General features: G+C 45.0%; 1 protein-coding gene and 1 pseudogene across 1 annotated transcript in view; one reads left to right on the plus strand and one right to left on the minus strand.

Annotated features, from left to right (window-relative positions):
• LOC140720912 (uncharacterized) overlaps positions 1 to 17,633 on the minus strand; it is a 129,100-nt gene extending 111,467 nt beyond the window's left edge. The window contains 4 exon segments of the mRNA XM_073035759.1: positions 13,171 to 13,324; positions 13,406 to 13,549; positions 13,634 to 14,705; positions 17,585 to 17,633. Of these exon segments, the coding sequence (XP_072891860.1) occupies positions 13,171 to 13,324; positions 13,406 to 13,549; positions 13,634 to 14,297 (962 nt within the window). The 5' untranslated portion in view covers positions 14,298 to 14,705; positions 17,585 to 17,633.
• On the plus strand, positions 2 to 6,898 carry LOC140720879 (uncharacterized; annotated as a pseudogene).
• Positions 17,634 to 17,865: the final 232 nt, after the last annotated feature.

The following is a 17,865-nucleotide window of genomic DNA, read 5'->3' on the forward strand; positions in this document are numbered from 1 at the left end:
CACTGAGGAGAGGCCGTTCAGCTGCTCAGTCAGTGGGAAGACTTTCACTCGGTCATCCAACCTGCACAGTCACCAGCGAGTTCACACTGGGGAAAAGCCATTCACCTGCTCAGTCTGTGGGAAGGGATTCACTCAGTCATCCACCCTACAGAGTCATCAGCGAGTTCACACTGGAGAGAGGCCATTCACCTGCTCAGAGTGTGGGAAGGGATTCACTCGGTCATCTCAACTACTGGCACACCAGCAAGTTCACACTGGGGAGTGGCTTTTCACCTGCTCAGAATGTGGGAAAGGATTCACTAAGTCATCCACCTTACTGGTTCATCAGCGAGTTCACACTGGGGAGAAGCCGTTCACCTGTTCAGTCTGTGGGAAGAGATTCACTGAGTCATCACGCCTACAGAGTCATCAGCGAGTTCACACTGGGGAGAAGCCGTTCACCTGCTCAGTCTGTGGGAAGAGATTCACTCAGTCATCCCACCTACAGAGTCATCAGCGAGTTCACACTGGGGAGAAGCCGTTCACCTGCTCAGTCTGTGGGAAGAGATTCACTCGGTTATCCCACCTACAGAGTCATCAGCGAGTTCACACTGGGGAGAAGCCGTTCACCTGCTCAGAATGTGGGAAGAGATTCACTGATTCATCCACCCTACAGAGACACCAGCGAGTTCACACTGGGAAGAAGCCGTTCACCTGCTCAGTCTGTGGGAAGGGATTTACTCAGTTATCCAATCTACAGAGACATCATCGAGTTCACACTGGGGAGAAGCCATTCACCTGCTCACTCTGTGGCGAGGGTTTCACTCTGTCTTCCAACTTACAGAGACACCAGCGAGTTCACACTGGAGAGAATCCATTCACCTGCTCAGTCTGTGGGAAGAGATTCACTCGGTCAACCACCCTACTGAGTCATCAGCGAGTTCACACTGGAGAGAGGCCATTCACCTGCTCAGAATGTGGGAAGAGATTCACTCAGTTATCGAATCTACAGAGACATCATCAAGTTCACACTGGGGAGAAGCCATTCACCTGCTCAGTCTGTGGGAAGAGATTCACTGATTCATCCACCCTACAGAAGCATCAGCGAGTTCACACTGGGAAGAGGCCGTTCAACTGCTCAGTCTGTGGGAAGGGATTCACTGATCCATCCAACCTACAGAGTCATCAGCGAGTTCACACTGGAGAGAGGCCATTCACCTGCTCAGAGTGTGGGAAGGGATTCACTCGGTCATCCCAACTACTGGCACACCAGCAAGTTCACACTGGGGAGTGTCCTTTCACCTGCTCAGAATGTGGGAAACGATTCACTAAGTCATCCACCTTACTGGTACATCAGCGAGTTCACACTGGGGAGAAGCCGTTCATCTGCTCAGAATGTGGGAAGAGATTCACAAACTCTTCCACCCTTCAGAGACATCAGCGAGCTCACACTGGGGAGAAGCCGTTCACCTGCTGAGAATGTGGGAAGGGATTCAGTCAGTCATCCAACCTACAGAGACATTAGCTAGTTCACACTGGGATGAAGCCGTTCACCTGCTCAATCTGTGGGAAAGGATTCACTCAGTCATCTCAACTACTGGAACACAAGTCAGTTCATAGTGGGGAGTGGCCATTGTTATGAATCCCTAGGTTTCGTTTGATATGGACTGTCATTTTAAGAGAGATTAAGAAGGTGAATCAGTCTGACTTGCAGCTTGTTTACATTGCTCGCAGTTTATTTAGTTTTAACTGAGGACACAGACACTCAGACTCAGAGGAAGATGGATGAAAAATGGAAGGATTGAAACCAGGGAACTAGTGGCCAAAGGTCACTGATTAGAACTTTCCTATGCCCACAAGGGTGGGATAATTATCCATTCACCATACATTGAATGTGTGGTTGTCACCTCATTTAACCCATAGGAGTGGATCTGATTTGGGATATCCTGTGGAGACCACTTATGTGTTAACCCTTGCCTGAGTGTGATGTGGTTATTCATTTGAAGATGATACCCCTCATGACAAGTCACTTTCGGTGAAAATTCGTATGTAGATTTGTAAAGATGACGGATAAAATCTACAGCAACTGTTCTCTCATTTTAACACTGTGGAACCTGTGACAGACAGACGTACTGTATTGATCCTGAGGGAAATTGAGTTTCGTTACAGTCGCACCAACCAAGAATAGTGTAGAAATATAGCAATATAAAACCATCAATAATTAAATAATAATAAGTTAATCTTTGCAAGTGGAAATAAGTCCAGGACCAGCCTATTGGCTCAGGGTGTCTGACACTCTGAGGGAAGATTAGAAAAGTTTGATGGCCACAGGCAGGAATGACTTCCTGAGATGCTCAGTGTTACATCTCGGTGGAATGAGTCTCTGGCTGAATGTACTCCTGTGCCTAACCAGTACATTATGGAGTGGATGGGAGTCATTGTCCAAGATGGCATGCAACTTGGACAGCATCCTCTTTTCAGACACCACCGCCAGAGAGTCCAGTTCCACCCCCAGAACATCACTGGCATTACGAATGAGTTTGTTGATTCTGTTGGTGTCTGCTACCCTCAGCCTGCTGCCCCAGCACACAACAGCAAACATGATAGCACTGGTCACCACAGCCTCATAGAACATCCTCACCATCGTCTGGTAGATATCAAAGGACCTCAGTCTCCTCAGGAAATAGAGACGGCTCTAACCCTTCTTGTAAACAGCCTGAGTGTTCTTTGAGCAGTCCAGTTTATTGTTAATTCGTATCCCCAGGTATCTGTAATCCTCCACCATGTCCACACTGTCCCCTTGGATGGAAACAGGGGTCACTGATGCCTTAGCTCTGCTCAGGTACACCACCAGCTCCTTAGTTTTTTTCACATTAAGCTGCAGATGATTCTGCTCGTACCATGTGACAAAGATTTCCACCATAGCTCTGTACTCAGCCTCATCTCCCTTGCTGTTATTGGAGTATAAAAGTATAAATTTACCAAAACTATGAAGTCAGTTTTGAAACTTGCTATTTGATTGAAACTGCTATTTGATATGCATGGGTAGAAGAATGAAAACTTAAGAATGTAGAAGACAATAGTATGTTAATGAGAGATAGCTAAAGAACTAAATAAATGTAGATTAGAACATAATTAAGTCACATAATTCTAGGACTATTATTTGCTATGCATGTATCCTAAAAATGTAGAAGACAATGGTATCTTAATGAAAGGTAGCTAAGAGATGTAGATTAGAACATGATTAAAGCAATGAGTAGAAACAATAGGGACATGATGTACGTGAGGTACGTGTAATACGCAACTATAGACCTATTACATATGCTAATACAACTGGATCAGGAGATTGCTATAAAAAATGCTGTGTCCGAGGATCGGGGGGCAATCAGCGATTAGCTCAATGACAGTCTCAGCTTTGATTTGCAAATTAAAGTTTAACCCTTCTGGAAGAATCTTCTGCATCTCTTGGTCATTGGTGGGGCACGAGAAACCACGACAAAATTGGTGACCGCGGCAGGACCGGATAGAGACCCGCGGAAAGGAAACGGCAGATTGGGGACACTTCCTAGCCCTCTAGGGACCCCCACATGGGTAACAGAATTAAAGGTACACCCAAACAAAAGGTAAGTGCTTTTCGCGACAATTTGGACTAAGAATTCTGTTGGCTTTGGGGAGGTCTTGGAGTCTCAGAAGTGTGGAACCACTGCCGAAGGGTCTCTCCGGTCCAAAGAATCTGGCAGAATTGGGGGTTAACAGAGGAGGCTCAGAGGATTGATCAAGAACATTGCAGTGAGGGTAAGTACAAATAAGTTAATAAGAAGTTAAGTTAAGAAACATTCCACGTGGTGTTGGTAAATCCCTGTGGGTATCACTTTGTATGAAACGAAGGGCTGAACGGGCAGGGAAAGGAAAATAGACTAGGTGTAGAATTAGAGTAAGTTTAGTTAAGAAAAAGTCCACGTGGTGTTAGACTAGGAAGAAAAAGTCCACGTGGTGTTAGACTAGAGGAAATAATATTATCCAGTAAACAAACTGAATCTCTGAAATACCTTAAAAAGAGCGAATAACATGACAGGTAAAGGAACAGCAGTAGAGATTCTGAGCAAAAAATTCCCGTTAATTAAAAATGAGATCAGAAAAACTTCAGAAAAATGAGAAAAAAGAACCAAAAACCTGGTCACAAAGTGGCCAAGAGAAGGAACGTTTGATGTAAATTTGTGCGAAGAAATGGAGGGACTAATAAAAAATGACAAACCAACAGATAAATCTAAGAAAAGAGGGCAAAAAAGAGAACGAGAAGTGGAAGTGCTAAAACTCTTCAGAATGGAGGGGGAAAGGCTGAGGAGGACAGGTAGAATATTGATTACAAGCGAGGAAAACACTAAGGTGCTGGAGAAACAGCCTGTCAGAGAGAGAGAAGGGTACGGTGAGAAGCTGGCTTCGGCTCCGTACCCGGATGCGAAAGAAACAGAAAAACCCCCTCCCTATAATGAGGAAGGAACCCCTAAACAGTGCCCCCTGCTGACGGGAACAGTAAACATGCAGGGAGAAGTACAGGTTTGGGATAATGAGGAGGAAAAAAAACAATACGAGAAGGAAAAAGCGGCGATATGGAAGGAGATACTGGCAGAAAGGATAAAGATAGAACAGGTACAGAGAGAAATGGAAGAAGGGATTGAACGAATGAAATACTTGAGAGGAAAAGGAGTATGAGGAGTATCGGTTATACCATAGAAATAAACAGACTAGAAAAGAAAGTGACTCATCGGAGGAGCAAGTGTTAAGTGGAAAGAGAGGATACGAGAATTTGTGGGGAAGAGGTAGGGGGCAGAAACCTAGAAGGACAGAAGGAGGCAGTAGGGGAGCGACTTGCGGAAGTAGAGAGAGAGCTAGTTAAGTTACTGAAAGGGGATTGCCAGGAGAGATGCGAAAAATACTCTAGGGGCCAACCAAGTATTGAATCAAGACAGAAAGGGAGGACTGCACAGGGAGACCGAGGGAAGAGCAGGACCCCGGAGACATTTGTGTGGGAGGCAGTAAAGACATACCCTGAGGCAGTTGGGGAGTCCGGTGAGGAGGAGAGCCGGGGCAGGTGGGAAGAAGGAGGAAGAATGATGCCGTTGTTAGTTAAAGGATCAGGACAAGTGCAGTATATCCCTTGGGGATCCCAGGACCTAGAAGGGCTGAAAAACACTCTGCCCAATTTACATGAAGGAGCAGGGAAATGGATTAGAGCCTTCGAAGAAGAAACAGCGCGACGATTATTGGCTATGGGAGATTTGAAGGCACTGTTGATAAGGTTGATGGGAACCTCCAAATTTAACGAACTAATGGAAATGGCTGGCATAGTAAACTCGAACGACCCGAGAACTGATGGAGATGGGTTTGACAGAGTGAGGCAGAGGGTCTGGCAGGCCCTCAGAAAGCTTTATCCACCTAAAGTGGACCCCAAAGCCTTAAAAGGGGATCCACTGGGAGACACTGAAAACCCAGCAGCCTACGTAGAAAACCAGTTGAAAAGGTGGAGACTGGAGACTGAGCAAGAGGTGGAGAATATCTTATTTATGACCTCACTGTTCCGACATAGCATTTTGGATGCAATGCCTCCACAAGTAAAATCCAAACTGGAGGAAGTGGTTGGGCTGACGTAAATGACCACAAGAATTTAGAGACAACGTAGTCCATGCGGTTGAGAAATACCGGAAAGACAAACGAAGGTTGGCTGAGCAGCAGGAAGAGGTGCAAAGAAGGTTAATACAAATGCAGCTCGAAGAACTCAAAAAGAAGGAAAAAGAGAAAAACAAAAAGATGCTGCCAGCAACCACCAGTTCGAGTACAGCCATCGAACTGGACAAAGCACTGTTATATGGAGGGACCGATCATACTGTAAGACAAGGGCTGGAAAACCCCATGCCAATAAATGTCTTTGAGGGAGCATTCTCACAAATGCCCTATCAGGGACAGACTAAATTCAAACAGCCCAGACAGGACTGGAAGTCCCAAGGAGGGGGACAGAGGAGCTATGGGCAAAGGGGACCAGTGAGGAAACAGTGGGAAAGAGAGGTAGAGAGATTGTGCTGGGAATGTAATCAGCCAGGCACATGAGAAGAGATTGTCCGTTTATACTATGGCCTGTCACACACCAGCAGGACCCGATAAGAAGGGAACTAAAGTTTAGCCAAGGACCAGTCCCAAGCGGACCTGTGAACCCCTATGCGAGGTATTAGGGTACCCCAAGAACTTGAGTGGGAAGGGACATTACCCAATGATAACAAGGGAGGCAGTTGAGGAACCCATTGTTCAGGTTATGTTAGAAGGGCAACTGACACCAATGATGATAGATACTGGAGCCACGTACACTTGCGTACAGCCACAGTATGCCCTTCACCTTCCCATGTCAGGAAAGTTTATTAAGACGGTAGGGTACTCGGGGAAAACACAGCTGACACAGTGCCCGGCTCCAGTGCGGTTGAGAATGGGAAATAAAGAAATTGTTTTGCCGGTGCTAGTATTTCAAGGAACTCCGATTAATTTGTTAGGCAGAGATGCCTTATTGAAACTGGAATTAAAATTAGAATGCACCAGAACTGGACTGAGTGTGAAAAGAGCAGGGGCTCAATTGATAGCGCAAGAAGACAAGAAGGCTAATGTCTTTTGGATAGGAGACATCGCAGATCAGATTCAGGAAACCTGGGAAAAATGGAAAAAGGGCGTGCAGGCTATATTACCCAGGGCTGTAATGCCCAAATCTGAGCTACATTGTACAGTGATTTTTGACGAGACTCAGAACAGGGAGTTAGAGGAGAGATGACACCTGGAGGTATGTACCCAACAGCACCTGGAAGGGGGGGGGGGCTGTGATAATTGGAAAGCAAGGGGCAGCTTTACAAGTTAAGTGGAACACCTTTTTAGAAAAATGGTACAGGATACCGGAGGCTGCGCCCCACGTAACTTTATTGGTAAATAAGGGATATCAGTCTAAAGACTTAGGACCTTTAGTTAAGAGTGCTGAAACCGTAACAGTGTGGAGGAAAATCACGCCAGAGGTGTGGATATCAGAAGACAACAGTTGTATTAAAATAATGGTAAGTGTAGATATGGTAGGGACAGTGAGGGAGGTCGAAATAACTCCCCAACCACACATGCCCGTGCTGGGAAAGGAAAGAGGCCAGCAGAAAGATAAAAGGTTAGATGAGTTGCCGTCTATTCTGTGGTCACAGCATGACACGGACGTAGGGAAAATAAAAACAGCTAGTCCGGTGGAAATAAGGCTGAAAAAAGGAGCAATTCCACCCAGGAAACCACAATACCCTCTAAGACCAGAAGCAGAAGAGGGAATAGCATCGACAGTGCAGGGGTTGCTTGAAATAGGAGTGCTTAAAAGAACAAACAATCCATGCAATACCCCATTGTTGCCGATCTTAAAAGCAGATAAATCTGTGGAGATTGGTGCATGATTTCCGAGCGGTAAATGATGTGGTAGAGGACTGGCCAGCGGTAGTCCCCAACCCACACACGCTTTTGACTAATGTTCCACCAGAAGCAAGTTACTTTTCAGTGATTGATTTGTGTTTGGCTTTCTTCAGCATTCCTCTAGACGATCAGTGTCAGTATTTGTTTGCATTTGCTTACAGAGGTGCTCAGTATACCTATACCAGAATGCCGCAAGGATTTAAACATTCATCACACATGTTTAATCAGGTATTGAAGGCAGACCTAGAGGGCATACCATTGGAAAGTACATTGTTACAGTATGTGGATGACCTGTTGATTTGCTCCCACAGTGAGGAACAGTGTAAGCAGGACACTATAACTCTGTTAGAGAAATTAGCGCGCAGAGGACCTAAAGTATCCAAAAAAAAAAACCTGCAATTTTGCACGCAGCAAGTGGAATACTTAAGCAGGGTAATATCCAAGGAAGTGAAGGCGATAGCACCAGATCAGATTGAGGCAATAACTAAGGCCCCAAAACCCCAGACCGTAGGGCAGATGATGACGTTTTTGGGAATGGCAGGGTACAGCTCAGATTGGATAGGAGATTATGCTGAGATTGTGGCACCTTTGAGAAAGATAATGAAAGAAGCAGGAATTCCAAATTTGAAGAACGGCTTACAGTGGAATGGAGAGGCGGAGATAGCTTTCAATACTATTAAGCAGGAATTGCATTCAGCACCAGCATTAGCTTTGCCTGACTACGAGAAGGTTTTTCATTTGTATATATCCAACGGACAGGAGGGTTATGTCACAGCGGTTCTAACACAAGAGACAGGCACAGGAAAAGCAAAGCAGCCGATAGCATACTACAGTACGAGACTAGATGAGGTGGTACGGGCGTATCCACCCTGTTAACATGGATTGGCGGCGCTGTACTATGCATATGAAAAGGCATCATCTGTAAGCCTGAGCTATCCTGTGACTCTGTACACACACCACAAAGTAGCAGAATTGCTAGAAAGGGGAAAATCTATGCTGACGCCAGCCAGGATAGCAGCGTATCAGATGCTATTGACATTTCCAGACATAACTATACAGTGATACACTACCAGTAATATAGCCGATTTTGTCCCTTTGGACTATGAAGGAGAACCCCATGATTGTGTAGGGAAGACGATGGCATTTACCAAATTGAGAGCAGATTTACGGTCAGAACCACTAGAGGAGATAGATAAAAAGGTTCTGTTCGTAGATGGCTCTTGTTATAGGGATTATGATGGAAATCACGCAGGATTCTCAGTGGTGCAGCAGGATCAGTCGAGCTATAAGATTATTAGGATGGAGTCCTGTCCCCAACCGTGTTCCGCCCAACTAGCAGAACTCAAACCCCTGACAGCTGCGTGTGAAATGATGAAAGGTGAGAAAGTAGATATCTATACTGATTCAGCATATGCTCACGGAGTATGCCATTTGTTCAGGGCAGTGTGGAAGCAGAGAGGTTTTAAAAAAGGTAATGGAGATCCCATACAACATTGTCAGCAAATTCTAGTCTTAATAAAAGCCATAATGAAACCTAAAGCATTGGCTATAGTAAAATGCCAGGCACATAAAAAGGGAAATGATGTAATAACAAAAGGAAATCAAGCTGCGGACGAGGCAGCCAGAAAAGCGTCTGGGTGTACATCAGCTGTCATTGCCCCCCAGGTAAGCCTAACTCCAGAACCTGAGGTAGAGGACGTAATTGAAATACAAGGTAAGGCAACTTTGGCAGAACAGACAATGTGGAGAAAAAGGGGGGCCAAGCAGAACCCGGAAGGCTTGTGGAACACGGAAGACGGTTTGTTAGTTGCACCCACCCCTCTACTGACGATTCTGATTTCAGAAGCGCATGGGATGGACCATTGTGCAAGGGTGGAAGTGATAAAGAAAATAAAGAAGGATGGTTTTTGGTCACCTTATTTACAGGCTTCAGTGGACTTTGTCTTGTCACAGTGCGAGGTATGCGTACAGAATAATGTTCGGAAGGGAATTACAACCCCAATAGGTCACATTCCTGTACCTGAAGGACCATTTAAACATCTAGTGATCGATTACGTAGACATGATAAAGACAGTGAGAGGGAAAAGATACATGCTGGTAGTAATTGATCGATTTAGCAGATGGGTGGAGGCGGAGATCAAGGGGCAAAGACAGTGGTAAAATTTCTGACAAATGAAGTGATCCCAAGGTTTAGAATACCTACAGAAGTTAGCTCAGACAATGGTTCAGCTTTTATCCAGAAAGTGGTCAAACTGGTACTACAGGCACTGAGGATAAAGCAAAGATTTGGATGTGTATACCACCCTCAGTCGCAGGGCATGGTAGAGAGAATTAATGGAACGCTGAAAGCCAAACTAAACAAAATTTGTGCAGACACTAAACTTAATTGGGTCGATGCTTTACCGTTAGCATTGATGAGTTACCGCATGCAAACTAATCGAGTGACATGCCTGACATCGCATGAGATGCTCACTAGGAAGCTATCATACCTGTGATAGGGGTAAGCAAAAATGTTGAATGGATAAACTATATATACTACAATCAACAGAGATTCATCAACTACACTGACGATGCGCTGGAGGCCTTAGGGCAACAGCTGGATGCAACTAGCAGGGTGGCATGGCAACACAGACAGGTACTGGATTGGCTTTTGGCAGAAAAAGGGGGTGTGTGTGTAATGTTTGGAGAACAATGCTGCACTTTCATACCGAACAATACTAGCCCAGAAGGGTCTTTCACCAGAGCAATGAATAAATTAAAGAATCTGCGGACGGAGGTCAAACAGAATGCAGGATTTGAACATCAGTTCTTTGATTGGTTGGAAAGTAGACTCGGAGGATGGGGAGCATGGCTGACTAAAATCGCAATAACTGTCAGTATTATATTGTTGAGCTGTGCGCTTGTGCTGTGCTGTTTTCTTCCTTGTCTCAAATCTCTTGTAGTGCGTGCTGCAACCAAACAATTTCCAATGCTCGTGGCAATTACTGAAGCAAGCTTAGTGGAGAAAGAAACACCGAAAATGTATTGTTACAGCCTACAATACCTGCAGGATGAACAGGAGCAAAAAGACAGTGTGGGAGTAGATTGTAAGGGCTGCTGAGTCTTTTTCCCTGTCTCAGGTACAAAGGGACAGGTTTTTGGCTCAGCGGCCCAGGGTAACAGGAAGAGAATACTTTGAGGTCTTGGCGCAGAAAATTATAGTTTAACCCAAGATTTGGGAATAAGTGCTTGAATTTATTGGGGCTTTTGTGCGCAGACTCTTAGTCTTTTCTCCTCTGGGTCTCAAAGGGGGGATATATTGGAGTATAAAAATTGAGATTATTTGCTGTGTAACCAAAACTATGTAGTCAGCTTTGAAACTTGCTATTTGCTATGCATGTACCCAATTTAGTAGGAGAATGAAATTTTAAGAATGTAGAAGACAACGGTGTTTTAATAAGAGGAAGCTAAAAGATGTAGATTATGTAGTCTGAGTTTGCTATTTGCTATGCTTGTACCCAATTTAGTAGGAGAATGAAATCTTAAGAATGTAGAAGACAATGGTGTGTTATTGAGAGGTAGCTAAGAGATGTAGATTAGAACATGATTAAGTCAATGGGTAGAAACAATAGTGGCGGATGTACGTGTGATACGCAACTGTAGACCGATTGCATATGCTAATGCAACTAAGCCAGGAGATTGCTATAAAACATGCTATGTCCAAGGATCGGTGGGCAATCAGCGACTAGCTCAATGACTGTCTCAGCTTTGATTTGCAAATTAAAGTTTAATACTTCTTGAAGAATCTTCTGCATCTCCTGGTCGTTTGTGGGGCACGAAAAAACACGACAAAATTATCCAATGACAGAAATGTTCTTTCTTGTGAGTCTGAAAGAGAGATTCTCATGGCCTTTTGCTGGGGAGAGATGAGAAGACGTGAATGGAGAGAGTGGGCCCTTTTTCTTTTTTTTTGTTTTCTTTACTAACCCTATAGTCAAAGTAAGAATTATAAATCTTAATAGTTTAATCACATATTATGTACCATTTGTTAGTTCAGGTGTCACACAGACGCAAACCTATAAAACTACCAGCAACAATTGAACACACTTGGAGTCTGGTTTTGCAGTTAACAAACACTATTTAATTGGTAACTACTAATAATAGTGAACTTAAACCAGTTAATCCAAGGGTTAGCAATGTTATGCATATATAGGTGTGAATACAGGTTTCCCCCGGTATCTGAAGGTAGAGTGTTCCTATGAAACCGTTTGTAAATCGAAATGTCATGAAGTGAAGAAGCAATTACCATTAATCTAAATGGGAAAAGATTTTGGACATTCCCAGACCCAAAGAATAACCCACCAAATCATACCAAATAGCACATAAAACCTAAAATAACACTAACCTATAGTAAAAGTAGGAATGATATGATAAATATACACACTATATAAAGTAGAAATATTGAATTTACAGTGTAGTTTCACTGAAAATCGGGAAGATAGTGAACTGAAATTGATTTGGAGAGAAAAAGAATCGGCACGTGCACAGCTATGCACGTACACACATGCGTACACAACTGCCGCACAAGGCTTCACGGTCATGGTAGTCTTTTTCGGGGTAAACTCACATATAAAGGAGGCATCATCTTTATCGTAAAAGCGAAAATCCCCTTTGGTCAGCAAAAACAGGTACTAATGTAGGTCTTTCGTAACAGTGAGCTGTCGTAAAGCGAGCGTGCGAAAAATGGGGGCCACCTGTATATAAAATCCAAAACCTAGGAGGTAAACGATATAGTCTTACGATGATGTGGTAGATTCAATTTAGTTCACAAGATTTGGGGGGGGGGGAGGAGGGAGGGAGAGGGAGATGTAATCCAAGTAAACAGGTGTTGTTGACCTTTTCCAATGCCCATCAAATCTTCCAAGTTAGCCAGACGTGACCAACTCAAAAGCACCTTTTCAAGAGAAAGTCTACCAACCAAGGCAAGGGTTAGACTCACCGGTAGATTCCACAGGGTTGCTCTTACACGCACTAACAGCCACAGATCGACTCTTTTTTATCGATCCTCAAATCCCACCCTGCTAGAAAGTCCAACTGGCAGAAACTTTCATCACTTGCCTTCGTGCGTCCGTGTGTCCTGTGAGAAAAGCAGTTCCGTGTTTAAATACCATTGTGCTGAACACCAGCTGTCCATCATGTAGCTCCGCCCCCTCTCTCTGTAAGAAGTCGCTTGCCGTGTCGGTAAAGGATCATTCTGACCTTGCTTAACCACAGAGAGCATAAACATTAGCTGGTCACCATAACAACCCAGCACTTCTGCAGAAATCCAACAGCGTGTCCAAAGTCAGTCTCGGTTCTCTTTGCATTTTAAAGAGATAGTCCATAGAAAGTATGAACCCCGGGGCAGATTACACAGGGGACACATCGCTCAGTATCCACACAAACGAGATTCTTCAGTTTGGCCAGACTGGGGTGGGCGGGCTATAAACCCCTCTGTTAAGCTGCCAGCAGAACTGAGAGCTACATAAGATTAGATGACTGAGTGAATCGCTTCCTACATTCACAGCAGGTGAACGGCCTCTCCCCAGTGTGAACTCAATGATGCACACTGGTTGATTTGGCTGAGAGAATCTTTTCCCAAAGTCTGAGCAGATCGGTCTCTACCTAGTGTGAAGTCGCTGGTGTGCCTTTAGGATGGATGACTGAGTGAATCCTTTCCCACAGTTTGAGCAGGTGAATGGCCTCTCTCCAGTGTGAACACGCTGATGTACCTTCAGATGGGATGACGAAGTGAATCCCTTCCCACAGTCTGAGCAGGTGAACGGCCTCTCTCCAGTGTGAACTCGCTGATGTATCTTCAGATGGGATGACGAAGCGAATCCCTTCCCACAGTCTGAGCAGGTGATTTGCCACTCTCCGGTGTGAACTCCCTGGTGTGCCTTCAGTTGAGATAACTGAATGAATCCTTTCCCACAGTCTGAGCAGGTGAACGGCTTCTCTCCAGTGTGAATTCGCTGATGTACATTCAGTTGAGATGACTGAGCGAATCCCTTCCCACAGTTTGAGCAGGTGAATGGCCTCTCTCTGGTGTGAACTCGCTGATGTACCTTAAGTTGAGGTAATTCGGTGAATCCCTTCCCGCAGTCTGAGCAGGAGAACGGCCACTCTCCGGTGTGAACTGACCGGTGTTTCAGTAACTTATATGACAAAGTGAATCCCTTCCCACAGTCTGAGCAGGTGAATGGCCTCTCCCCAGTGTGAACTGACTGGTGTCTCAGTAAGTGAGCTGATGAAGTGAATGCCTTGCCACAGTCCGAGCACGTGAACGGCTTCTCCCCAGTGTGAACTTGTTGATGTACCTTCAGTAGAGATGACGAAGTGAATCCCTTCCCACAGTCCGAGCAGGTGAATGGCCTCTCCCCAGTGTGAATTCGCTGATGTACCTTCAGTTGAGATGACTGAGCGAATCCCTTCCCACAGTCTGAGCAGTTGAATGGCCTCTCTCCGGTGTGAACTCGTTGATGTATCTTCAGTCGAGATAATTCAGTGAATCGCTTCCCACAGTCTGAGCAGGTGAATGGCCACTCTCTGGTGTGAACTGACTGGTGTCTCAGTAACTGATATGATGAAGTGAATCCCTTCCCACAGTCTGAGCAGGTGAATGGCCTCTCCCCAGTGTGAACTGACTGGTGTCTCAGTAACTTATATGCGGAAGTGAATCCCTTTCCGCAGGCTGAGCAGTTGAATGGCCTGTCCCCAGTGTGAACTGACTGGTGTCTCAGTAACTGAGATGACTGAGTGAATCCTTTCCCACAGTCTGAGCAGGTGAACGGCCGCTCCCGAGTGTGAACTCGCTGGTGAGCCATTAGGTTAGTTGACTGAGTGAATTCTTCCCCAAAAAATTCCGCAGATGACCAGCCTCTGCCCAATGTAAACTGATTGGTGTGTCCACAGGTGGGTTGACAGATTGAATCCCTTCTCACACACAGTACAGGTGAATGGCCTTGTCCCAGTGTGAACTTGCTGATGTACCCTTAGTTGAGATGACCGAGTGAATCCATTCCCACTGTCTGAGCAGATGAATGGGCTCCCCCCATGTAAACTAACAGGCGTGCCATTGGGTCAGATGATCAAGTGAATCCCTCCCGACAGTCTGAGCAGGAAGGATGATCGACTGAATCCCTTGCCGCACTTCTTAAATATCTGGATAGAGACAACAAAACTGGCGTGTTGTGTTCGAGATTCCCGTAGGCAAATTCCTTGTCATTTTTAACCTGTAAAAAGATTTACAAAATCCATCAATGGGTGCAGGACATTTCTAATGAGATCGCTTGAGTTGTCAAGGTGTCAGCTGGCATCACACTGTTACAGTGAAGAGTTGGAGAGAAATCATGTTCTAACTGGGCAGAGTGCTGGTATCCGGAATGACCATCAAATTCTCTGATGCTTTTCCTGTCTCTAAAAGAATGGGGCATTTCTGCCATCTCCGATCTGTGACCTGGCTTAGTTTGACTCTCTCCATTGGTATTATTCCCTGTTCCCACTGAGCTGCATGGGTTTCTGGCCCCACAGTAACTGAAGCACTCTCACACAAGTAGCCTGCAATCCGTTCCATGCACCCACAACTCTCAGTGTAAATAAAGTTAGCCCTGACATCCCCTCCGTATCAACTTTCAAGCACCTTAAAACTATACCCCCTCACGTTAGCCATTTCAGCCCTGGGGAAAAAGCCTCTGGCTATCCAGATGATCAGTGTCCCTCATCATCTTATACACCTAAAAAAGGCTCTAAACATAAACAAAGATATTATACATTTCTTTGAGGATTTGTTGGGAATAGACAACATTATGACAGTAGAGAGATAGGGTACAGGTAAGCAGCTTTTTCCACTGAGGATGGGTGCGATGACAACCATAGGTCATGGGTAAGTGGGGAAGTGAAAATTTAATGGGAACATTTGGAAAAGCTCTTCACTGAAATGGTCGTGAGAGTGTGGAATGAGATGCCAGAACAAGTGGTGAATATGAGCTCGGTTTCACCATTTAAAAGAAGTTTGGATGGGAGCCTGGATGGTAGGGGTATGGAGGGCGATGGTCCCGGTGCAGTTAGTTGCATTAGACAGTTTAAATGTTTGTTTGGCATTGACTGGATTGGGCAAATAGCCTGTTTCCGTACTGAACTTCTCCATGTTTCTGTGACAGAGAATCTGGCAAACTTGTTTGGAAGGGAAAAAGTAGGAGTGACAACGGAGCAGCAATGGCTGGAGTTTCTGGGAGAATTCAGGAGCTGAGTGATCGATACATCCCAAAGAAGTGGAAGCATTGTAAAGGCAGGAAGACACAATCGTGGCTGAAATGAGAAGCAAAAGCCAACATAAAAGCCAAAGAGAGGGAAATCAAAAGAGCAAAAACTATTGGAAGCTTTTAGAAACCAACAGAAGATGACTAAAAAAAAGTCAGATGAGCTCGGGGGTGAAATTATGATACTGTTGTCATTAATGAGTCTTGGTAGCACCCAACAGTCTGAGGCATTTAGAGGAACAAAATATCGGGGGCCTCAATATCTCTTGAAACCCAAGGTTTCCTGCACTAGTTACCTTTCAACATACAAACTCTACACTCTCAAAAATGTCACTTCTGAAGGCCTCCCGCTTACCAAGTACTCCTTTGCCAGAAAACGGCCTATCCCAAACCACACTTGTCAGGTCCTTTTGACACCATCAAAACTGACCTTTCATCCCCTCTGTTCTGTTCCCCTAACTAACGAATCCCCTATCACCCGTTTGACTTTCCTTTGCCAGGTAATCCCTCCCTCCCCAACAGTTTCTAAAGCGGCACACCTGGCTGTTGTGTGGGATGGCAACAAGAGTACTCTGCGATGGCTATTTAATTTCATTCTCCTTCATGTCTCTCAACCAGTTTCCTGTGTCCTGCACCTTAGGTGTAACTCACCTCTCTTCATGTCATATCTATCACTCCCTCCAACTGCTGGATGATCCAAAATTCATCCATTTTCAGCTCCAACTCCTTAAAGTGCAGCTGGATACTCATCTTGTAGGTTAGGGTGTCAGGGACACTGGAGTTCTCCCCACCTTCCCACCAATGTCCCCTCTAATTTGTAATGACCAGTGTGCACATAAATCTTGTACTGTGCATTCTCTTACCCAGTGACGACATGTGCACTGTGAATTTTATAGAGAGAGGTATTCATTTTAACAGCCAGCAAATCACTGTCTGTAAGAACTGTGATCTCCTCTGGGCTCGATCCAGTTATCTGCACTCTCACACCATGTCGCAGGCCTGTAACGGGTAATGAAGGATTCTCTCACCAGTGCTTTTGCACATTGTCCATAAATGGTTTGCTTGCTAAATTATGCTTTAAAAAGTCAGATTTCCAAATATCACTCCACCTCTTCCCACTTGTAAACTCTCCAACAACTTTTGCATCACCACAATACACACAGGTAACACCAGTTTCTGTATTGTACATAACTATTTCCCCTGAACCCTCCCCTGGGTGACTGACGGTGATCAACTTAGTGATGGTAATGCCAATGAATATGAAGGGAAGGGCAGTAATCTGTCTCATTGGAGTCTGGCACATTTGTGATGTGAAAGCTACTTGTTGCCCAGGGCAAAGGTTTTTGATATTATTATCTTCCCTGAAAGAATGGGTCAAAACATGTCGTCACGGGTAGAAAAGTCGAGAACAAGTGAAGGTAGCTCAAGCAACACACACAAAATGCTGGAGGATCTCAGCAGGCCAGGCAGCATCTACGGAAAAGTGTACGAATGCTGAGTTCCTCAGGCATTTTGTGTGTGTTGCTTGGATTTCCAGCATCTGCAGATTTTCTCTTGTTAGTGATTGGAGATAGAACAAAGGTGATTTTCTCAACTGGTGATGTAAAATACCCGATTTTGTTCCCTTTCTCCGAGTTCCTAATCCTTGCATTTAGATAGCCGGGGCTCAGCTCTGTCTGAGAGATCCATCGGCTCCCATTCCCTCATCAGCCGGAAGCTCCCTGGGGCCCGTAGGGCTGAGAGAGAGGGAAGAGAGCAGGACTATCCCGGGATTACGGGTCACGCTGTGCGGAGTTCACAGGAATTGTCCCGAAATCGCTGTTTAAGACAGTCGCCCCGAAATATTCGCTTACCTGCGTCCGATCCGGCAGCCGTTTTCCAGAGGCCTTTTGTGAACTGCGCGCATGCGTAATATTCGTATACGTCATCAACATTGACGCCTGCGCATATGATCGATGTTTCAGCGCTGGCGAAATTTTTAAACAATTCCTGCAAGCACCGCTTCTATGTCCATACCTCAGTTTTTTTTTGTATATAGAAAACTCAGCGGGCGTTTTAACGCAGAAAGCGGCTCACATAAACAATATACTCAATATCAAAGTGTATCTAATGCCAAAGTACAATCCTCTTACAA

The sequence above is a fragment of the Hemitrygon akajei genome, unplaced genomic scaffold, assembly GCF_048418815.1.
Source record: "Hemitrygon akajei unplaced genomic scaffold, sHemAka1.3 Scf000048, whole genome shotgun sequence".
NCBI classification, from domain to species: Eukaryota; Metazoa; Chordata; class Chondrichthyes; order Myliobatiformes; family Dasyatidae; genus Hemitrygon; species Hemitrygon akajei.